Genomic DNA, 24,328 nt, shown 5'->3' with positions numbered 1-24,328 from the left:
TTCTCAACGGAAGCATCCAATTTATCTCTAATTCACTAGTTAACAGAGGGAGAGAGAACTGCTGTTTTGTTGTGTCATAGGTATTATAATTATGTTAATTGCGATAATTTCACACAACGTTAACTGACCTGTCGATAAATTACCAAAATTCCAAATGGATGCGTAGAAAGACACGGGGCAACAATGTTTTTTTCAAACTCAAAAATAAAAAGAGCCTGACATAGGATTTGCGGCTCATTTACCTTAAAACTGAATTCAACATCATTCCGTGGATACTTTGCCCGATTGAGTAGAAAGTCTTGTAGTCAAAATGTATAATTTTGAGCAGAGCAGAGCAGAAATCATTTTGCAATTTGTCATTATGTGTACAACTATTGCAGTGTGGCAACCGCAGGTGTCTCTCTTATGTCGATTATTGAAATGTTCAAATAATTGACTGCTTTTATAAATAATGTTTGGCGACTGCGCGTACGAATTAATTTATAGCTAATTTAATGCCTGGTATCTACTCAAAGTTATGATAGAAGATTCAGATATTACTTAGCCTCAGAATCGAACCAAAGTTAGTTCGATCCGCACTGTCCTGGTTTTTTATTCCAGATATATGGTAAGCCTATTTAAAAGTGAATAAGATATGAACACAAACTTGAATTTAGGCTAATCAGAGTTGAAAAAACAAACTTACACTGTTTATCTTTGTGAATATGTTCCACTTTTTCTACGTTACAAATGGGTAAAAATTACTTTTAGCTTATATTCGTTCTTAAATATATACAAAATTATTCGTTCAGAGTATTAACGAGTCTTTATTCTAGTTTAATCAGTTTTGTGGTAATAGTTATGCTTAATATCGATAGCTCGAAAGTTTTAGCAGTTTTTCTTTTGGCAGACAATTTCTTGTAGCGTGCTTAGATGCCTATTGTACATTCCATGCCTCTGATGACTAACGTCTGACCGTACAACGATGCCCATTCCTACTCTTCCACTGTCGTTTTTTGGGTAGTTTTCATACCATTTAACGAACGGAGCACTTGTTCCATCTGACAAAGTAACATCTCTGGTCTGTGAAATAATATAGGACAAAACTTTAGAGTGAATGAGCCGGTAGGAAGGAGGACCATGGAGTGGAGGAATTAACCACTTTTCGATTAATTATACATTTTTGATTAATGACTCCAATTACATACAAAATATTCCTTCATATTTATTTAAACAATATAAAACGTAAAGGATCCATTACCGAATGATTATATGTCATCCCTGTGAATATATCGGCATATGAAGCCTCTGAAGGGATTTCAGCTCTCACACATTCCATGATTTTGTAATAATGATTTTCACTTGGAATTTCCGCCGGTTCCATTCCATGCATTCGACAAAAACTCAATGTGTTTGAATACTTAACATCGTACTTTGGGTGATTAAAAATATATAAATATTCATGCCTTTGCCCAGAATGAACAAGATAACCTCGAAACGAGAATATAGGTCAGAGACCGAAGACTTATCGATCGAAAGTTAGGGGGTCCCCCAAAACAGAAACTGCGGTTTCGATTCGAAAAATTCTGCAAACCCGAACTGGATTGTTTTGATTAGTTTTCAGCCAATATCAAAAATATAGGAAACAATAGCCAACTACCCATGTCGTCGTCGAAATACTAATCGAGGAAATACTTTTATGAAGAATTCTGCAAATCCGAACTGGATTGTTTCGATTAGTTTCCAGCCAATAGCTTATTGGACACGTTTAGTGGCCATAACGATCGTTTCAATATTATGTTGTTGTTGTTGTTGTTCTTGTTCTTGTTCTTTGACACGTTTTTAAAAAGTCGCTTTTCTCTTCGAATACTGGACCAATTGCTTTGAAATTTTCAGTGGTTGAAGATAAAATTTTTCTCCAGAAGGCTATTACTTTTATTTATTTCAAAATTTTGCGTGAATTCTATGAAATTTGATATTTCGTCTAAAATTTTGCTGTATTATTTTTTATCCATGGGAACACGGATTTTAGTCAGTGTCATGACTGGCTGTACGTTTTGATTCTGCAAAATTCTTGCTACTGGAAATTCAGAACTTTTTTGAGGGTACCGGTAGCGTCAAAGGTACCGGTAAGGACTGATTCGCTCTGGTCTAACGTGTCCATATATTTGTGCGTAGCTCTCTTGTTATTATTATATTTATTGCTGGGTACTGTGATGTCATAAGAGCATTCTTAGGTTCGACTATGTCAGGGTCGCTTATAACTACTGTATTTTGGCTTGACATTCAAGTAAAACACAGCACTAAACTAGGCATATATGATTAACATTTTTCCGTTTTTCTACTTTTTATTATTGGACACGTAGTGGACATAACGATCGTTTCAATAATATGTTGTTGTTGTTGTTCTTATTCTTGTTCTTTGACACGTTTTTAAAAAGTCGCTTTTCTCTTCGAATACTGGACCAATTGCTTTGAAATTTTCAATGGTTAAAGATAAAATTTTTCTCCAGAAGGCTATTACTTTTTTTTTTGCTATGACGTCATCAAAATTATTGCCATTAGGTGGCGCTACGTGTCCATATATTTGAGCATAGCTCTCTTGTTTACCAATGCTATATTTTGAATCAAATACAACGGCGCTAACCCGGGTTGCGACGGCTATTCAAACACAGCCTAGCGATATTTTGGTAAGAAATTCTGCAACCCCGAACCTGATAGAGGGATATGGACATTGCTTAAACATTGCGGCGTGTATCCTTCGCTCTGACTCAATAGCGTGGAAAATTTCTAGAAGGAAACTTGCGCATCGCGACGACGTCAAAGTTACCTTCGCTCTGACTCACTAACGTAAAAACTTGCGCATCGGACACGCACACACACATTCAGCGCGTCTCAAAAATTTCTCGCTTCGTAAAAATCCAGATCTCTTCATCACTAATTAATTAATAACTCGCTAATTATTATACGACATAATTCATCCAAAATCAATAGGCTTCTGGTCCGAGATATGATGAATGCACATGCAAAATCTGGAGCAGATTCAATGTCGCTTCCGTTAAATATCGCGTGTATCTAACAGACAGATAGACAAACAAATACCTATCAACATACTTACCGATTAAAATCGATAAGTAATGCCAATTCGATCTACTTGTCAGCGGCTACCTTGCAATAGCTGCATTATTTAAATTCGTGAATCAAAGTTACCACAACTAGGGCTGGGAATGGTTAACCAGTTAACCGATTTCATATGGTTAACGGTTATGATTTATTTTAACCGTTAACTGACATCTCAGGTACAGATCATCTTTATACGTACAATTTCGTCAAATATGATTACGTCATCGCAAATTTATCTCTTGTGGCGTTTAATTTAAAAAAATATTACTAACTGAGGAATCAATAAATGTGAAAAATATTGGAAGCACCAAGGTTGCTAATAATGAAAATTTACAATGATGAATTGAGAATCAGTTTTCGGTCGCTTTCGAAATATATTGTTCACGATTTCATTGCAAAATCGGATATTCAATGTCATACAACAAGTGTGCAGTCGATGCCGTTTTTCTTCATGATATATATCTCGAAGTAGAATTTGCACATAGAACACTCAAAATTTGTCACATAAATGACGTTTAACAACGGAATCGGGTTTTCTAAAATATTTCCACATGCCCGAACCGCGCTGCCTATCTTTTGCAGCAGAGGAATCATGAAACTATCTCGATTCGTGAATAATTTTGAGCGATACGGGATAAGAACACGCGAAATTGCTTTATAACCATTGTGGATTAACAAGCTGAAATTATAATTATTACGTCAAACGTCACGCGGCGGTTAACCGGTTAATTTTACCCGGTTAATGGTCAAAGTGTTTTCCTCAAAAAATTCCCAGCTCTAAACACAACACAAGTAAACGATCTCATGCGAGAACAGCATAGCCTCGTGATGGCGCTGCAAGGCAATAAGTTGCACACAAATATATCATTCCTATACTTCACCATTTTAAAACGTTTCGGTATAGGATAGGATTTACATATTTATCCTGGGTTATATATTTTGGGTTTTCGCAATTCCTAGTTTACTTTAACTACTGATTTATTAATTCAAGTTTTTTGATTACGGCTATAGAGTCAAATTAGTTCTGAAAATAAACTGTTGAATTGTATGATTTACGACTAAACTTTAGAAACGCAACACCACAAAACTACGAACCCAGTCAACGTTCATATCCATGTCTGAGCCTGGAAATCCGTTCAGCGAAGATTTCACATTCCAATTGTCATTTTATTATCGTTAAATTATTGTTCAGAAAAAATGAGTTAGCAATGTTCGTTGAAACATCCATGCGGCCCGCGGAGAAGTGGCAGTTTTGAGTGGTGTGCCCGCGAAACGAGTTTTTAGTTTAGCTAATCTGGTACGTGAGAGCAATTCCAGTCTCTTTGCGTCGCAAAGCGTTACTGTACCAGTACCTGAGTGCCACTGTCATATAAGCAAAACTAGCTAGCAGAATCCTGTAGCAAAATACACAATGTTATAAAAACGCGTTTCTCACTGAATTCGTTTAAAGTCGGTGTGACAATAAATTTGAATAGCAGTTTTCTTCAAAAATTCATGCGTTTTGTCTCAACATTTCTAAAAGGACCCCTAACAATGCCGTAAAATCAATAACAAAAAGAAAAAATTTGAGAAGATTCCAATGCGAATCCGCGCACCGTTCCGAACACTCTCAACATTCATGATACACACATGTAGGGGCGTAGCCACAGTCGAACCCCTCTTTGAAATGTGAAAAGGGCATTTTTCTCTACCATATATGGCAATTTTCGTAGCTTGAAATTCTTTTTGGAGCCTCAAGATTCTTGACAATCCACGTTTTCGACCCACTATTACAAATTCCAGATTCCCCCCGACCCCTTTGACATTTCCTGGCTACACCCTGCACGCACGAATGGAACCTATAGCGGAGGCTTTTGCGCGTGGCCCCATAGTGGGAGGAGTGACTATTGGAGGAGCCCCGATCTGAACTCGCCCAAGACCACATGGTGTAATCTATTTTGAAACTTTTACATAGCGTTCGTTCGCTTTCAAATAAATGAAATATGTCACACTGTCACATATTTTTGTGCTGTATCATCATTCCTATATTCCGTGCTCCATGCCCTGATTCTTGGCTGCTGATTTAACAATATAATTTGTCGTAACTATCAGTTGGGGTCATGACGCTAGACTAAACGTTACAGAAATATATTTGTGTTAATGTGCAGCAAGACTCTTGAATCAAAAAACTAATTTGTGCAAAAAAAATTTAATTTTCAAGTGAATAAAATATAAACACAAACTTGAACTTAGGCTAATTAGAGTTAAAAAAATCAAATTTATACTGTTTATTTTTGTGAATGTGTTCCACCCTTTCCCTGTTACAAAAGGGTAAAAATTATTTTTAGCTTATATTCGTTCTTTAATATACAAAGTTATCCGCTCAGCGATGTATTAACGAGTCTCTACTCCATAGTTTAATCAGTTTTGTGGTAATGAATCATTCTTAATATCGATAGCTCAAAAGTTCTAGCAGTTTTTCTTTTGACAGACAATTCCTTGTAGCGTGGTTGAATACACATTGTACATTCCATGCCCCTGATGACTAACATCTGACCGTACAACGATGGCCATTCCTACTTTTGCAGTGCTACTGCTTGGGTTTCTATACAATTTTACGAACGGGGCACTTGTTCCATCTGACAAAGTAACATCTCTGGCCTGTGAAATAATATAAGACAAAACTTTAGTGGGAATGAGCCGGTAACAAAGAGGACCATGGAGTAGGAGAATTATCCATTTTACATTTTTGCAATCTATTATAAAATATTTCCCCATATTTATTTAAACAATATAAAACGTAAAGGATACATTACCGAATGATTGTATGTCATTCCTGTGAATATATCGGCATATGAAGCTTCTGAAGGGATTTCAGCTCTCACACATTCCATGATTTTGTAATAATGACTTTCACTTGGAATTTCCGCCGGTTCCATTCCATGCATTCGACAAAAACTCAATGCGTTTGAATACTTAACATCGTACTTTGGGTGCACAAGTGCTCGGTAGCAAGTTCCTTCGTATTTCACTTTGCATTCTATATGAGTAAAAACAATTCAATTATTGATTATTATTCGTAGTTTCAACTCGGTAAACCACCAGAAAGACCTGACTCGAGATTTTTTGCAGCTTGCAGCAATAACTCAAAATGGGACGAAGACGTGTCAATGCATTGTAAATCTTACGAATTTTTTTAATTAGCTTCACGCCCCTCAAAAATTGTCTACGTCCCACTTGGGGCACGCCCCACCGTTTGAGAACCAATGTGATAGATAGACGTTTCATATCACGCATATTTATCTACTCCACTAATGTCCATGAAATCGACTCGTAACTCGGTAGATCAGTGAATCGGCTTGGGACACGAATTTTATGAAACTCAGACTTGCCTCGAGAATTTGATGGGCCATGGCTCTACTCCAGAACCGGAAACTACTTATGGGGACTTGTAGCACATGGGGCAGCATTGTAACAATTATACTTCTAATAAACACTTGGCAGCGGTATAAATAGTAAAAACAAATTATTTACCTGATTTATCTTCTAAAAGAATCCCGAGAATAGCCCTAACATCATCAAGCTTCGATTCCGTTGATTCCAGTCTCTGTGTTAGTTCTCGAGTTGCTAAAGATCAAAAACATTACATTGTTCGATGGTTTATATTTATCAATTATTGCCGTGGTGAGAAAACGATTAAACATCTTTATTATTGTGTGTGTAACACTCAGCGAACTGTCCAAGTGATCGTTTCTATGCTTCCAGTAATATATGTGTCTGAACTCTGGAGGAACCATTACAATGAAAAAAAAGGGGGCGGTGAAAGAGTGCGTGTGCGCGTAAGCCTGGATTAATAATAGAAGTAATGTTGCCGTTGTGACAGTCGCTATTTGGAACCCGAGCCAATTACAATATCGCCCAAGTACTCGAGATTCGATTTGTAAATATTTTCGATTCGATTTTAAAATCATCCGGTATTCAAAAATGCCCAGCCCCAGTCGTGATGCGTACCTGATTCTACCTCCTGTTTGATCGTTTCATGAGTTCTGGTATGATTGACAAATCCTTCGTGACCTTTGACTCCAGGAAGTCCTGTTTCACCTTTACTTCCTTTCGGCCCTAACTTACCGGGTGGCCCATGTAAATGCTGTCGCCTATCATCGGCGCATGCGTCTTCTACTGGACGACAAACCATGTTGTTAGCAGAGCAGCTTACCAGTCCAAAACACGTGACCAGTATAATTAATTCAAGGTGACTCATTTTGAACTATTTGTAGAATATATAAAAATACTTGGTTGCAGTGGGGAAGTTTAAGAATGACTTCTCTTTTGTATTGAATTCTGGGCACTCCCGAAGCATGTGAACCAGACCAGGTTAGGGCATAATTTTATTCCAATTTTTCTTATTTTAGTTCTATTACGAGTTAGGGAACGAACCAAGTGACTCTCGTGGTATTTGTACCTGAAATTATGGCCTAACCCAAACCTGGTATACATACCACGTTCCAGTGTCCGTCATCTTGGTTCATATACTTCGGGAGTACCGAATTCTGTGATAACGGGTTCCCTCGTCACTATGTAAACTGTATTAAAAAGATACGCTTTACGTGAATATAAATTTTGAAACGCCAAATTTAATTCTAGTTTTTAATTGCGGTGCACGTAACCCCAGTACCGTGGCAGTCTAACGTCTGAATCAAAAAACAAGAACGCTGCCACTGTATATAGCACTAACAGCGCATAAATAAAAATAACTAGAAACACAAGCGTATTGTATAAATAAGTTGTACGATAAAGTTACACAACAAATAAGAAACTACAAATCCCGCCCAAAAAAACTTCATAAATGTATTATAATATATAGTTTTAGGGGTCTTTGAAATCAGAGCTATGATTCCCAGCAGTACGTCTATCTATTAATGTGTACGTTATCTGTATGGGATTTCCAAATCTCAAGAGCGGGTTTTCTTTTGTGTCGTACTCCCTAAAAAAAAACAGGTTTCCTCATTTTATAAAATGCTACATTACCATGACACGCTTTACATAAATCTGATACATAAGTTTCGAAGCACCAAATATAGAGCAAGTTTTCATCTGCGGTGTAAGTAGCTCATTTGCCGCGATCACGATATTCCAAGAATTTTCGCGCAACACTGTCTGTTTCCATTAGAAAGTTAAAATATGTAGGACATAAAAATTATCCTGCATTCCGATAAGAAACATTTTTCTTATAAGTTTGACAGGCTTTCTATTCAATTGCATCTGTGTAGATATGGTAAAGTTGTTTCAACTTCATGTTTATTCTATTTACCTTCATGTAAAATGCTTGTTAGACAGGTAGCAAGCATTTCAACTTAATTTTACATGTTGTCACTGGGAATGGCGACACTGCGATCAAGCACAAATCTACTCTGATAAAGGATTCTACATGACTGCGCATTTCCTCGTCGCTCGAGGTCAGATACTTTGAATTCGAATAAATTCTGCCAATTCAAAGCATTATAACCCAGGACTACATTGCAAATTTAGACAAATGAAAAACGAGTGATTGCACCCTAGACTATGCTTGATAAATGAATCCATAACTTCTAAGACTGATACAATACTAATACAAGTCCTCGATTTATGATTTAACGAACGTCTTTAACGAAGGCCTGGAATATAATTTAGGTTCAGTCCACGACGATCGCGACAGTCGTCAATTGAAACAAAATCATATAAAATGTTGGAAGGAGGGTTGTTTATTTTATATGATTTCTGCATATATAGATGCCCTTTAACTTTATGGGCAAACAGTACCGAAAGAGATCCTTTCTAATGCCATACTGATGCTGGACATCAGTGATACCAAATAACACAGGAATTATCATGGATTAGTGACTTTTGAAAAGGATATTTCACTCTTCGATTCAACTAAAGATTCGTTTTGATGAAATTTAGCAAAGTCGTTTATTTTAGTGTATTTAAAATAATCAAATATCATTGCGAATACTTTAGGAAGATTTATGTTAGCCGAGGCTAGTATGAAAAATGCGCATGATGTTTTCACGAGCTTTTACTCAATCAATCAATCAAATTGTTTTTAGCCATCCATCCAGGCAAACGAGCACAATAAAATGAAAGCAAAATTGAAAATATATACTCATTCATGCCTTTGCCCAGAATGAACAGGATAACCTCAAAATGACCATTCGGTCTACTTGTCAGCGGCTACCTTGCAATAGCTGCATTACCTAAATTCGTGAATCAAAGTTACCACAACATAAGTAAACGATCTCATGCGAGAACAGCATAGCCTCGTGATGGCGCTACAAGGCAATGAGTTGCACACAAATATATCATTCCTATACTCTACCATTGCAAACGTTTCGGTATAGGCTAGGATTTACATATTTATCCCGGGGTATATATTTTGAGTTTTCGCAAATCCTGGTTTACCTTAACTACTGATTTATTAATTCAAGTTATTTAACTACGACCATTGTATCAAATTAGTTCTAAAAATAAACTGTTGTATTGTATGATTTACGACTAAACTTTAGAAACGCAACACCACAAAACTACGAACCCAGTCAACGTTCATATCCATGTCTGAGCATGAAAATCCGTTCAGCGAAAATTTCACATTCCAATTGTCATTTTATCATCGTTAAATTATTGTTCAGAAAAAATGAGTTAGCACTGTTCGTTGAAACATCCATGCGACCCGCGGAGAAGTGGCAGTTTTGAGTGGTGTGCCCGTGAAACGAGTTTTTTTTAGCTAATCTGGTACGTGAAAGCAATTCCAGTCTCTTTGCGTCGCAAAGCTTATACTGTACCAGTACCTGAGTGCCACTGTCATATAAGCAAAACTAGCTAGCAGAATCCTGTAGCAAAATACACAATGTTATAAAAACGCGTTTCTCACTGAATTCGTTTAAAATCGGTGTGACAATAAATTTGAATAGCAGTTTTCTTCAAAAATCCATGCGTTTTGTCTCAACATTTTTAAAAGGACCCCTAACAATGCCGTAAAATCAATAACAAAAAGAAAAAATTTGAGAAGATTCCAATGCGAATCCGCGCACCGTTCCGAACACTCTCAACATTCATGATACACACATGTAGGGGCGTAGCCACAGTCGAACCCCTCTTTGAAATGTGAAAAGGGCATTTTTCTCTACCATATATGGCAATTTTCGTAGCTTGAAATTTTTTTTGGAGCCTCAAGATTCTTGACAATCCACGTTTTCGACCCACTATTACAAATTCCAGATTCCCCCCGACCCCTTTGACATTTCCTGGCTACACCCTGCACGCACGAATGGAACCTATAGCGGAGGCTTTTGCGCGTGGCCCCATATTGGGAGCAGTGCCTATTGGAGAAGCCCCGATCTGAACTCGCCCAAGACCACATGGTGTAATCTATTTTGAAACTTTTACATAGCGTTCGTTCGCTTTTAAATAAATGAAATATGTCACGCTGTCACATATTTTTGTGCTGTATCACCATTCCTATATTCCGTGCTCCATGCCCTGATTCTTGGCTGCTGATTTAACAATATAATTTGTCATAACTATCAGTTGGGTTACGACGCTATACTAAACGTTACAGAAATATATTTGTGTTAATGTGCAGCAAGACTCTTGAATCAAAAAACATAAATGCCGTGCAAAAAAAAAATTAATTTTCAAGTGAATAAAATATAAACACAAACTTGAACTTAGGCTAATTAGAGTTAAAAAATCAAATTTATACTGTTTATTTTTGTGAATGTGTTCCACCCTTTCCTAGTTACAAATGGGTAAAAATTACTTTTAGCTTATATTCGTTCCTAAATATACACAAAATTATTCGTTCAGCGTATTAACGAGTCTCTAGTTTAATCAGTTTTGTGGTAATGAATCATGCTTAATATCGATAGCTCGAAAGTTCTAGCAGTTTTTCTTTTGGCAGACAATTCCCTGTAGCATTCTTGTATACGCATTGTACATTCCAACATTCCACGGAAGACTAACGTCTGACAACACAACGATGCCCATTGCTACTCTTCCACTGTCGTTTTTTGGGTAGTTTTCATGCCATTTAACGAACGGGGCACTTGTTCCATCTGACAAAGTAACATCTCCGGTCTGTGAAATAATATATGACAAACTTTATAGAGTGAATAAGCAAGTAAGTAACAAAATGTTCGTTATATGTTTATAATATATTTTGACTCTCGAAATTGAGAACGCCGAAAATTGAGTCGTAATGTATTTTCGTTTGTTATTTGTTTCTGCACGGTAATCTCCATTTCAGGGGTATAGTGCAGGAGTGGGAAAATTGCAGCCCGCGGGCAGGATCTGGCCCACCGAAGGGTTTCATTCGGCCCACTTGTGTTTTCTTAAGTTAAGACTATAGTTTCTATGAATATATAAATTTCTGTTGGACCCCAATTGTTACATTGTGCTTTCCTATTATTATGTAAACGTTAACCTAGGTGTTGTAAATACCCTGTTTTTATTCACAGTTACTCATATTGAACTCCGGCCAAGTCTATTATCTGTAACTGGCTTAGTCGGGAAAATAACTTCCCACCCCTGATATAGAGTAAAGTCTGTAACTATACAAATAAATACACGATTTCTATGACCCAAGTTAAAAATTTATGATGTCACTATATAATGATAAGACGTCACATTTTTCAATTTAGGCCAAGATCCCATACAGAATATTTCTCCATATTTATTTAAACAACTATAAAATGTAAAGTATACCTTACCGAATGATTGTATGTCATTCCTGTGAATATATCGATCGCTGTACTTCCTAACGGAATTTCAGCTCTCACACATTCCGTGATTTTGTGATAATGACTTTCACTTGGAATTTCCGCCGGTTCCATATCATGCATTCGACAAAAACTCAATGCGTTTGAATACTCAACATCGAACGTTGGGTGCACAAGTGCTCGGTAGCAAGTTCCTTCGTATTTCATTTTGCATGCTATATGAGTAAAGACAACTCAATTATTGATTATTCGTAGTTAGAATCCGTCAAACCACGAGAAACTCCAGGCTCGAGATTTGTGGCAGCAATAACTCAAAATAGGACGTTTGGATGCCGAAGAAAACGTTGCCAATACATTTTTCACGTAACGGCTGGTCGGTTACGGTATGGACTTGTAACCGGACGAGAGTCCGTGGTTCGCATTATGATTAAGCCGTCTTTCCGACTTTCTTTTCCCCGGGATAAATATGAAATACTTTCCCATCCCCTTCATAACAAGGTTGGTTTAATGCTATATGGCTCGCACGAAAATGCAATTGAAAATATATATCTTTTATGGTTCTCTTGACCAAAAAGTTTCCCGACCCCTGCGCTGGATAGACGTTTTAGTTTCATATCACAATATTCATCCACCTCACTAATGTCAATGAAATCCGCTAGGACTCGGAATTGACTTGTAACTCGGTAGATCAGTGACTCGGCTTGAGACACGATTTTATGGGCCTCAGACTTGCCTCGAGAGTCGGATGGGCCATGGCTCTACTCTAGAACCGGAGTTGTGTGACTTGTACCCACCGCATGGGGCAGCATTGTAACAGTTATATTTGTAATGAACACACGGCATTGGTATATATCGTAAAAAAAAAAATAATTTACCTGATTTCTCTTCTAAAAGAATCCTTAGAACAGCACTAACATCACCAAGCTTCGATTCCGTTGATTCCAGTCTCTGTGTTAGTTCTCGAGTAGCTGAATATCAAAAACATTATATTGTTTGATGGTTTATATTTATCAATCATTATTACTTTCAAAAATTTGAGCAAACACGCAAAGTGAACATTGACGCATTTTTAATAATTTTCAAGTTATTCTGTTCATAATTGATGCCCACAGACCATTGCCAGAATGAGAAAACGATGAAATATGTTTATTATTGTGTGTGTTACACTCAGCGAACTGTCCGAGTGAGTCTGTTTTCAGTAATTTATGTGTCTGGACTCCGTAGGAACCAGTACAATAAAAAAATTGCATACGATTACAATATCTTCCAAGTACTCGAAATTCAATTCAAAAAAATATTCGATTCGATTCTAAACTCATTCGGTATTTAAAAATGCCCGGCCCTAATCGTAATGCGTACCTGATTCTACCTCCTGTTTGATATTTTCCTGAATTCTGGATTGATTGACAAGTCCATCGTGACCTTTGACTCCGGGAAGTCCTGTTTCACCTTTATTTCCTTTTTCGCCTCTCGGGCCTAACTTACCTGGTGGCCCATGTAAATGCTGTCGCATATCATCGGCGCATGCGTCTTCTACTGGACGACAAACCATGTTGTTAGCAAAGCAGCTGACCAGTACGAAACACGTGACCAGTATAATTAATTCAAGGTGACTCATTTTGAACTATTTGTAAAATTCAAAAAAGTAAAATATATTAAAATACTTGGTTGCAGTGGTGAAGTTTAAGAACGGATTCTCTTCTGTATTGAATTCTGGGCACTCCCGAAGTATGTGAAACAAGATGGCGGACACCGGAACGTAGTATGTGTACCAGGTTGGGGTTAGGACATACTTTTATTCCCATTTTCTTTATTTTAGGACTAGCCAAGTGACTCCCGTAGTATTTATACCTGAAATTATGGCCTAAACCTAACCTGGTACACATACTACGTTACGGTGTCCGTCATCTTGGTTCATATACTTCGGGAGTACCGAATTCTGTGATAACGGGTTCCCTCGTCACTATGTAAACTGTATTAAAAAGATACGCTTTACGTGAATATAAAAATTTTGAAACGCCAAATTTAATTCTAGTTCTTAATTGCGGTGCACGTAACTTCAGTACCGTGGCAGTCTAACGTCTAAATCAAAAAACAAGAACGCTGCCACTGTATATAGCACAAACATCGCATAAATGAAAATAACTAAAAACACAAGCGCATATTGTATAAATAAGTTGTAAGATAAAGTTACACAACAAATAAGAAACTACAAATCCCGCCCAAAAAAACTTCATAAATGTATTATATAGTTTTAGGCGTCTTTGAAATCAGAGCCATGATTCCCAGCAGTACGTATATCTATTAATGTGTACGTTATCTGTATGGCATTTGAAAATCTTAAGAGCGGGTTTTCTTTTGTATCGTACTCCCTAAAAAACAGGTTTCCTCATTTTATAAAATGCTACATTACCATGACACGCTTTACATAAATCTGATACATAAGTTTCGAAGCACCAAATATAGAGCAAGTTTTCAGCTGCGGTGTAAGTAGCTCATTTGCCGCGATCACGACATTCCAAGAATTTTCGCGCAACTCTGTCTGTTTCCTTTTGGAAGTTAAAATATGTAGGACATAAAAATTAGCCTGCATTCCGATAAGAAACATTTTTCTTATAAGTTTAACAGACTTTCTATTCAATTACATCTCTGTAGATATAGTAAAGTTGTTCCAACTTCATGTTTGTTCTATTTACCTTCATGTAAAATTCTTGTTAGACAGGTAGCAAGCATTTCAATTTAATTTTACATGTTGTCACTGAAAATGGCGACACTGCGATCAAGCACAAATCTACTCTAATAAAGGATTCTACATGACTGCGCATTTCACCGTCTCTCGAGGTCAGATATTTTAAATTCGAATAAATTCTGCCAAATCAAAGCATTATACCCCGGACTACATTGCAAATTTCGACAAATAAAAAACGACTGATTGAAACCTAGACTATGCTTGATAAATGGATCTATAATTTCTAAAAGTACTTCCGAAGTATGCGCACCAAGATGTCGTATAACCTGAACCCTAACCTGGTACACAACTCGAGTTCAGGTTGTGCGCCATCTTGGTGCGAATGAATAAAATATTACCACAACACAAGTAAACGATCTTATGCGAGAACATGATAGCCTCCATATGGCGTTACAAGGCAATAGGTTGTACCTCATATATTTTGGTAGGCCTACATATTTTGGGGTTTCGCAAGTTTACGTTATATAATGTTTTATTGATCAAGTTTTTTGATCACGACTATTGATCCAAATTTGTTTTGAGAATAATCTGTTGAATTGTGTGATTTATGACTAAATTTTGGGAACATAACACTAAAAACACGAAACAAGTCAACGTTTATATCCATGCTTGAATATGAAAATTCGTCCAGCGAAGATTTAAATTGTAATTGTTTTATGAGTGAGTTATTATCGTTACATTATTGTTCCGAATAACTATGTTAGCAATGTTCGTGGAAACATCGCTGCTCACCCATGACTTTAGATAGCGATATCGCGGTAGCGAAAGCAAATACTTTAAATGATTTTGATCTTACTTAAATGATAAGTGAAATGATATTGTTTTTACTGTGTTAAAAGTCCCATACCCAACATAGACTAGTTACCGGACGAGAGGCCGTGGATTGCCATAAGATTAAGCCGTTCTATCGGCTTTTCGTACCCCAGAGATTATTATGGAAATCCTGTCCGATGTAGGTGGTGGTCAGAGTCGTTTTTTTTATGTCATTCAATCATTCTTTTCTTCGTTCGACATTCGCGCTAACCTCGTTTGTGCCAGATTTATGGTTGTAGCTGTCTGTATAGCGCCTCTCACTTCCCGAGTTCCCGGTGCAGTACCGGTACCGTTAACGGTATTTTGCAAATAGCAGCGGAGTTTGAGTGTACACCGGTACCGGTACCCGGTACCGTGCGGTAGTAAAGCACCAAATGTGACAACAGGCACCCGCTTACCTCTGTACTGGTATCGTACCTTCGGGTATGCGGTATGGCAGATTAAAACAACGGTTGACAGGATTTGAAACTATAAATGAAGGGAAATGTAAAAACTTTCGAATGCTACCGTAAAATTTTAATTAGCTTTCGGTGAGTGGATCGGATAGTTTTGCCAAAGAAAGATTTTTAGATTGCACTTTATTTAGATTACATGTACTGGTACCGACTACCGGTACCGGTACTGTGCACTTTGTGGTCGACGTTCAACAGCCGTTGCGAAGATCAGCGTCATGAAACTCGGGCTTTGTCTTATAATTGATGTCTTTGAATATAGGTATAGGTCAAGGGCCTGTTCTTGGGATTATAGAAGCTTTGGGTACCGGTACACCATAGGGTCAGACTGCAGTGTGTGTGTTTTCTCAATCGCTCATTTTGGGTCTCGTGAAGCAAACGCTGTAACTGCTTACGGTAAATACCCCCAAACGCAAATGTCGTGTGAAAATGAATGCTGTTATTACTGGTACCTAAATAACTCCAAACGAAATTGTGATGTGAAAATACATCCAAATTTTTAATTTTTTTTCTAAAAATAAGTCTGTCTTGGCGAACACAATACTGCACTACTGCAATACTCTAAACCAGTGGTTCCCAAACTTTTTACAGTTGGAACCGACTATTTATTACGGTACGTACCACAGCTTATGGCGACCCATCTCGTGATTTTCTACAATCAGACAATGTAATTTTATTTTTGATAAATGAACACAAAAGACCTCAAGTGCAGTTTCAAGTATTTGTGGCGTCTAGAGCTGCCGCAAAACCATGGCAGGATTTCCAAACCATGTCCGCTAACACCAAACCCACGGCGACTGACTTTTTAGCTGCGTGGTTATGGCAGCAAATCGAATACCACCAATTTTGCTGCCGTAACCACGGCATGTCGGCTGTAATAGCAGGGCTGCCCCTGATGGTGATAAATATTGGGTAAGTTGGAACACTTTTATTATGAATACAGTTTTGATGTTCTTGGGGTTAGGTTTAGATTTAAGTAGATATAATCCCGCATTAGGAACTGAAATATTGTATATGACTTTGTAAATATACCAGTAATAGCGCGATGAAACCATGGCGGAAGACGCCGCGGTACCGTTGTGGCAGGAGCTGTCATGAAGTTGTAAGAACTGCGTCTCAAAGACCTCTTCAAAAAAAAATAACATAGTGGTATTCTTCAAAAGAAAATAAATCTAAATCGTGTCTAAATTTTGGGGAAACACAGTATGGAGTGCTGTACAGTGTACAAAACTGCTATGTCAGTGTGCGTAAAAAAGCCACATGGTCATTTTTTGTAGGAAACTTTTGTTTCTTTGAGAAAATCGTGAAAAGGAAACTTTCACAGATTAGAATTTAAATTCAATTTAATTTCTTTTGTTTTTTTTTGAAGATTTACGTATTCGAGTCGCCACCGATCCTAAAAACCAGTTTAATTAATCAAAGCTTTCTACATCTTTTTATGATCCACTAAGATTTTTTTTGCGACCCACCAGTGGGTCGCGACCCATAGTTTGGGAACCGCTGCGTTAAACACATGGGACAAATGGGAGGCGGACAACTAGATTCAGGAGAGGATACCTTTTTGTACTTTTGACAGTGACGGTTTAAGATAATACAGATGTAATTTCGATCCTATTTTACATTCAAATTTCACATCACATCTTAGTTGGGTGTTATTTGAGCAGGTACGGCGTTCTTTTCATATCTCAATTTTGTTAGCCGTTGTTTAAGCAGTTACGGCGTTTACTTCACTAGAACCCTCATTTTTGCTTGTTAATTGATTCTGCTGAACAAGAATTCGAGTTTGAGTAATTTTAATAAATTTATAATTTTAATCAATTTATTTTATCTTTCCCAGAAAAATTTTCAGAATGAGTTCAGTTGATCATGAAATTGATAAACTTTCGAAAGAAACTCCTCAATCTAGTGATAAAAATGATAATAATCAAAACACCCCTGAAACAAACAAGAGTTCCATGCAATTGGCAGAAGATAAAACACAAGAATTGGAGACTAGTTACAGAATATTGACCGAAATTGTCAAGCAAAATAAATCGACATGTTGGCCTTTTATGGAAAAGGTTGACATAAAAGGACTTGGACTTTGGGATTATGAAAAAAAGATTAAAGAGCCAATGTGGCTTAATAAAATAATAGAAAAATTTGAAAGCAAACAATATTCTGGAATTACTGAATTTGCTAGAGATTTTCGCACTATGGTTGAAAATTGTTATCGGTATAACGGCACTGAAAATGCTATCTCAAAAAGGGCAAAACGAATTGAAATGATTTTTGAAGCAAAAATAGCTCTTTTGAAAAAAGAACTTAAAGATAAAGCTGCAATTTCTATCACATCAAAAGGAAAGTTTGCAATTGACATGAATGATGATAATTTAGCGCCGGTCAGTCGTTATGGACGTATCGGAAACGCAAGAGAATATGCTTTTGGCTTCAACGACACCGATGTAAAATTGGTTTATGATTTTGTAAAATGTGAGGAAACAGTACTAGGAGAAGATGATAAGAAGTCTAGTTATCGTGAGAGACGTCAACAAGAGCTTTTGTATCAGCGTATCGCCGCAGCTTGGATTAACACAATAGATGGACACGAGGATGCAAAATTAATTCGTACATCTCATCTTCTGCCTGAGATAGGATTCTTTTTACATTTTGCTGAATCCGTTTTAAAGTTCCCAGAATTAAATATGTATTTATTAGAAAGGTGTATCATAATACCTGAAAATTCTCTTTATTTGGCAAAGATTATGACATCACTTCTATGCACTTATCAAGAGAGAAGTCAATTAAATCAAAGACCTCCGATGCATTTCTCAACTTGGAATAAACGATTAAATGAACGTTTATCAAAATGGTTTGAAATAGTACAAAAAACGAAATCGTACTTAATTGCTTCTGAAAAACTTGGAATCAGTATAGAATTTTTTGAGTCGATGGAATGGAAAAACCAACTTCATTCTCTTGACCAAATGATAACTTTTACAGAATTAAAATTCGCTCAAAAGTTGCAAATTTTAAAAGCGCTTTGCGACTCTTCATCCTTGTTACAAAGTGTTCAAAATGCTCTTCTAGCCATGGATTCACCTCAATTACAATGTATGCAACTGGGTAAAGATTATCTTGGTAATATTTATATATATTTTCCTCAATTTTGTGGCGATGATGTAAGAGTTTATAGGCATCGAGAATTCGGGGAACCAGTCCCTAAGTACGGCCCGGATGAGATTTGGGTTCCAGAGAGACCTGTTTCATCTATCACAGACATTGTAGCGAGTAGTGTTCCCATGGAAAATGATACCTCAGAAGGGAGCACTATTAAACATGAAAATTTGAATGAAATAGACATTGAAAAAGAGAATGATAATTCTGAATTGGTTGAATTATCCAAGAAAATTGTTTCTGATAGTGTTCCCATGATAAATGATACCTCAGGAGGGAACACATTTAAAAATGGAAAATCAAGTGATGAAATTCCAAATGAAATAGACATTGAAAATGAGAATGTAAAGTCTAAATTAGATGAATTATCCAAGAAAATTGTTTCTGATAGTGTTCCCATGATAAATAAAACATCAGAGGGGGACCCCGTTGAAAATGAAGAATCGAACATTAAAAATTCAAATGATATTGACATCGAAAAGGAGAATGAAAATTCTGAATTATCCAATGTAATGGTTTCTGAGAGTATGAACAATAAAACGTCAGAGAGAGACTCTGTTGAAAACAAGGAATCAAACAAGGGACTCCAAAATGAAATGGACATTGAAAAGGAAAGCGTGAATTCTGAATTAGATGAATTATCTCAGAAAAATGAAACCATGTCTGAACCTATTACTCAAGAATCTGAAAATTGCATCAAAGATGGAGTTCCTAAACTTTCGCCGCACGAAGACATAACAACATCTGAAAATAGTGATACTGTGCCCAAAAAACATAAAGATGACAATATTTTTGAAGCTATGGAAGTACTTAATAATGATACAAGTGCAGATTTGTCTCCGAAAATAGAAAATAATTGCGATGAGATCCCTGTTACAAAAGCACCACTACCACAGTCAGCTCCAATGCTAAACGGATTGGATTCTATAACACCATCAACTGAAGAGCATTGCAAAGAGTTTGAGAGTAAATCTCTTTCTGAAAATTTGTTGGAAACTCAAAATGATTGTCAAAAAGAGATTGGTAGCGTGACAGATAATGTTAAAGAAATAGTAAAAGTAACAGAAAGTATTGTTAGTGATAATTTGAAGTCTGATACTGAAACTGAAAATCTGCTTGAAAATACTGAAGTTGATGATGATATAAAAGTTGAGAATTTTTTTGAAGAAAAGAAAACTAGATTGCGTAAAAAGAATCCAAAGTATTCTAATCCTTGTCCAGTACTTGTGGAAAGACGAAGTCTACGTAAACGTACCTCAACTGTTGAAAGGCTGGAAATAACTACAACTCCTGTTAAAAGACAGAAAGTCGCAAAAGGAAGAACACCAAAGAAAACGAAACAGGAAAGCCAGAAAAAAGTTCAGCCAGAAAAATATGGAAATGTTGATTTTGAGATGCTTTGTGATAATGTTGACGCTATTCAGTTGCTTATAAATGATTTAGAAGCGCAACAGACCGAAGAAAAATTATCTGTTTACGGCAAAACTGCTTTTCAGATACACAAACAACTCATCAATAAACTAAGATGGTTGTATGAAGAATTAGAACCTTGGAATATCCGTTTGCAAAAAGCTCGATTACAGGCACAAGTACAAATGAAACGAGAACACGATCAGATTCAAAATGCTGCAAATAAAATTGATCATTGGTCGGAGGAGCTGACTAATAAAAACACATACACATTCGGAGATAATGTTACTATTTCACACATGGCAGTTGATTCGCCGATGTCGAGTGTTGCGAGTTTCGATGACGGATCCGGGGATGAGGATTATACTCATTCTTATTTTACGAGGAGAAACAATTCGCCACCCCCCAGAATTATTGATGAATCATTGTTCGAAAATGAGAGACAAACCCTACTCACTGCTGCTTTATTTGAATTGGAAGAAATTTTGAAAGAAAATTTAAAAGAATTATTAAAAATCGCCGATCGTACACAATTGGAAGAAAACTCGAGCACGAATGACAGACGTCAAACACGACAAAAAATAAAACAACAAAATAAAGTCCTCGGTAAAGTTTTAAATTTCGCTGAAGAAAATATAATTAACCGTCCTTCACTCTTGCCGATCTTAATACCTGATGGCGACGTCTACGACATTGTCGACATGATTTTGTTAAAAGAAGAAACGAGGCTAGAAGAAATAGCGAAAGAACAACGTAGAAAGCGTCTCGAACGAGCTATGAGAAGAGTACATAAACCAGTTCCCGTTGTAAAAGAAAGGGAAGTCTTTGTTGAAAAAGTAAAGAAAGCCCCGGTTGAAATCGTAATGAAAGAAAGGATGCCTTCTTTAGAGAGAATCAAAACTTTAAAGAAACCGACTATAAAAATTGTCACAAAACCAATAATACCCGCAGCATTACCATCAAATATATCAATTAAGATGCGAAATGGAAACGTTTACGCAGCTACGAGATTAAGCGACGGAAGGGTCGTTCCGATTGCTCGAGGATTTGACAACCCTTCAGCTGCTTCAACAGTCGACGAACTCGTCAAAAAAGTTTCGAATACTGTTAGTAAATCAGTGGCAAACTACACAGTACCTCATATTTCACTCAGAGGTGCAAACTCGCCAAATAAAGTACGATTGGGAAGTAAATCCTCTCCGAACAAATCAAATCAATCCCAAACTTCGCAATTTCAATCTCCATCCAAACCTACTCATCTTTTTTCCAATTACCAAATGGTAAATATCCCAATCAATCAATTAAGTACAAGCTCGCCACTATTACAAAACCAGCCCATTGTAAGAATCGCAAAGCTGACGGAACTCCAAAAATCTCCTCAAAAAGGAAATGGAAATCCCCTGATCAAGATCAAACAAAGCCCGAAGAAGATAGTTGTTACCCAGCCCTTACGCCGACCAATCATTAATTCAGTAACACAATTGCAGCAGACCAGTGTAAGCTACCCATTGCCAATGTTAATGGATCATAATCAGAATAATCCGATTCCAACCAGCCAGAATAATCCGGTTCCAACCAGCCAACAGGATCGATCAACTCATTTTGACACAACACAAGAAAATGCAGTTGTACCGAACCAGTCTGAACCGGTTCAAACCAGTATGCCCCAGCAAGATCTAGTTCCGGTTTCTCAATTAGTGCAAACTATGCAAAAGCCTATAATACTTAATGGACCAAGATATAATGTAGTAAACACAGTAATGCCATTGGCTATGACACAACAGCCCCAAATATACAATCCTGCTGACACACAAACACTATTTCTGACACAACCATTGAGATTTGGACAGCCAATTTTAACCCCAATTCAAATTATAACACCCACTATTAAGTTTCAGCCCCCAGTGGGGTCTATGGACATTGGCGATAACCAGCAGAACAACATGGTTTTCATACCAATTCAGAGTACCAGTACTGTGCCTACTCAAATTACTGCCTCACCTGCTCAAGTTTTAAACATTGTGTCCTCACCTCAAACTCAAGTTGAGAGAGATCCATCACAGCAATTTTGATATAGTTTACTAGGAAATTGTATATTATACTACAAGTCTTATTGTCTCGTTTACTTTTTGCTATAAATATTTTGTTTCAGTTGTAGCATTAGAGTTATAAATGAGAATAACATAATCTTATTCCTTGAAATAGCGAGTATATGTTTTAAGCTTCCATTAGATCGTAGTCCTGGGGTAACGAAAAGCTAATGAGACAGCTTAATCATGCGGTGAACCCCGACCTGTTGTCTGGTTTCCAGTCCATGTCGAGTATGGGATTAGTTAGCCAGTTATTTGTTTCAGATGCATTGGCTTGATGATGGAGAAAGCCATAGCCGACCAGCTGTTACGTGACCCACTCCATGGCGGGGGTGATTCCAGCAATCCCTTCGCACATAATTAACCCCCACAGAATTTGAACCTGCGAACCCACGCAGGTTGATCAGAGGTGCGGTAGCGAATGTATTCCTACTACTGAGCCGAGAGAATATGTTATTCCTAATTATCATTCCAATATGTGTTTTTATGTATGTCGTTCGCTTTTTTACTTTTCATTAACAATACTATACTAAGATAATAATTGAATCATATTATCACTATTTCACCAATAAAACGTGATTGATATGTTTATTGTCTGAACAGCTTTCCTTGGGTTGCATTTGAAAAAGCACATCTTCTGAAAAATATTCAAAATTGTTAAAGATTTTCTTTACTAACTTCTACTTGATTTCATTTATGTTCTTCATCTGCCAGTGAATATGTTGTTTTGTTTGTAGCTAAATCTCTATATGAATCGGTGTTCTGTTATTTCAAATCTCATATCGATTTTATTGTGTTCACTCTAACCAAGGCTCCTGACAAGAAGCCAGGTATATAGAACTACTGTTTTAGTAATGTTGGACATTTTTCTATTTCCCAATTGTTGCAATCTAGATCGGTTGAACCGTTGATTTAACAAGGCTTGAGTAAAATTTGAATGATTAAATAAATAAAGCATTCCTTGTAAACAAATGTGTAAATTTTTTAGATTCGCACATGTCACATTTAATTTTATATTCCAAGATTTCGTATTGTACATCAATTTTTTTACGAGAGGATAGCAGGTATAGTTGGTAATGTAGGCCTAGAGGCTGGAGATCCCATTGGTGCAATGAGAAGTCGTCTTTGCTTATTGTGCCGTGAATGTTACTTTCTTATGCTTTGCTGTTTATATGATTGTTGTTAATCATTAATTTTGGACCCTTTCTGATACTGCTGCATAACATTTATGAGTAGATTCGTTTTTGCAAACATGAGAGTATGAAACAGTTTTGTATTTTCGTTGTGAAATTTGAACAACATTTTCTTCCTATATTTTGTGTTTTGTTTAAAATATTATTCCTAAACTACTTGAAATAACATCACTATTTTCTAATATAGTAATGGAAGTTTTTTGTCTGATGTTTTTCGTGCCTTTATTTGAAAAGCTGCTTCATTTGGAGAGAATCGGAATTTTTCTCCCCATGACCAGGATTAGAATGCAAAATTTTTGAACATCAAGACCCCAAATTTATGTTAGATAATTGTACACCCGCTGTGTGCTGGTATCTGGTCGAAAGTACATGGTTCACGTTATTATTAACTGCCTTACTGGCTTTCTGGGATATTTAAAATCCTCTCCTTCAATTTTATTTCTTATATATTTAGTCAATTTTCTTTGTTTTGACTTGTTTGTACTTCAGAATTTGTCTGATGACTTTTTTATGTTTTCATTCATTTCATAAACTAGTATGAATTTTTCAAGTAGAATAATTTTTTTTCATTTTTTGCTTTGTTATTGTTTGATAATAAACTCTTTGAATGAATTTCTTTTTCATATAAGGT

The 24,328-nt window shown here is 36.7% G+C and overlaps 3 protein-coding genes across 4 annotated transcripts; 1 reads left to right on the top strand and 2 right to left on the bottom strand.

The window, feature by feature from the left end:
- Positions 1–614: 614 nt before the first annotated feature.
- On the bottom strand, positions 615–1,414 carry LOC120334085 (uncharacterized). The gene is made up of 2 exons (XM_078120378.1): positions 1,241–1,414; positions 615–1,062 (listed from the first exon to the last, which is right to left on the bottom strand). The coding sequence occupies exons 1-2, from the start codon at positions 1,370–1,372 to the stop codon at positions 868–870; spliced, it is 327 nt and encodes a 108-aa protein (XP_077976504.1). The 5' UTR covers positions 1,373–1,414; the 3' UTR covers positions 615–867.
- A 3,940-nt stretch (positions 1,415–5,354) lies between these two features.
- On the bottom strand, positions 5,355–13,463 carry LOC120334084 (uncharacterized). Its single transcript, XM_078109501.1, has 6 exons — positions 13,194–13,463; positions 12,710–12,802; positions 7,093–7,257; positions 6,616–6,708; positions 5,898–6,121; positions 5,355–5,742 (listed from the first exon to the last, which is right to left on the bottom strand). The coding sequence occupies exons 1-6, from the start codon at positions 13,450–13,452 to the stop codon at positions 5,551–5,553; spliced, it is 1,026 nt and encodes a 341-aa protein (XP_077965627.1). The 5' UTR covers positions 13,453–13,463; the 3' UTR covers positions 5,355–5,550.
- Positions 13,464–16,511: 3,048 nt separating this feature from the next.
- Positions 16,512–24,326, top strand: LOC120334708 (uncharacterized). Of its 2 annotated transcripts, none has more exons than XM_078120380.1 (2): positions 16,512–16,760; positions 17,686–24,326. In XM_078120380.1, the coding sequence occupies exons 1-2, from the start codon at positions 16,618–16,620 to the stop codon at positions 22,484–22,486; spliced, it is 4,944 nt and encodes a 1,647-aa protein (XP_077976506.1). In that variant the 5' UTR covers positions 16,512–16,617; the 3' UTR covers positions 22,487–24,326. The 2 variants fall into 2 exon arrangements, with proteins under 2 accessions (XP_077976506.1, XP_039258148.2); XM_039402214.2 differs by lacking the exon at positions 16,512–16,760 and adding an exon at positions 17,369–17,512.
- Positions 24,327–24,328: the final 2 nt, after the last annotated feature.

The sequence above is a fragment of the Styela clava genome, chromosome 15, assembly GCF_964204865.1.
Source record: "Styela clava chromosome 15, kaStyClav1.hap1.2, whole genome shotgun sequence".
In the NCBI taxonomy this organism is placed as follows: Eukaryota; Metazoa; Chordata; class Ascidiacea; order Stolidobranchia; family Styelidae; genus Styela; species Styela clava.
Note: the sequence above shows the minus strand (reverse complement) of the source record. Positions and strands in the feature narration are given on the sequence as shown.

What these genes read in the sequence shown, in the direction of transcription:
- LOC120334085 (XM_078120378.1), bottom strand. Translation starts at nt 1,372, where the DNA reads ATGCATGGAATGGAACCGGCGGAAATTCCAAGTGAAAATCATTATTAC. An exon ending in GGATGACATATAATCATTCG is followed by an intron (nt 1,063 to 1,240) that starts GTAATGGATCCT and finishes ATTATTTCACAG; the next exon opens with ACCAGAGATGTTACTTTGTC.
- LOC120334084 (XM_078109501.1), bottom strand. Translation starts at nt 13,452, where the DNA reads ATGAGTCACCTTGAATTAATTATACTGGTCACGTGTTTCGTACTGGTC. An exon ending in CAAACAGGAGGTAGAATCAG is followed by an intron (nt 12,803 to 13,193) that starts GTACGCATTACG and finishes TTTGATATTCAG; the next exon opens with CTACTCGAGAACTAACACAG. An exon ending in TCTTTTAGAAGAGAAATCAG is followed by an intron (nt 7,258 to 12,709) that starts GTAAATTATTTT and finishes GTCGTCCAGTAG; the next exon opens with AAGACGCATGCGCCGATGAT.
- LOC120334708 (XM_078120380.1), top strand. Translation starts at nt 16,618, where the DNA reads ATGTCCGCTAACACCAAACCCACGGCGACTGACTTTTTAGCTGCGTGG. An exon ending in CTGATGGTGATAAATATTGG is followed by an intron (nt 16,761 to 17,685) that starts GTAAGTTGGAAC and finishes TATCTTTCCCAG; the next exon opens with AAAAATTTTCAGAATGAGTT.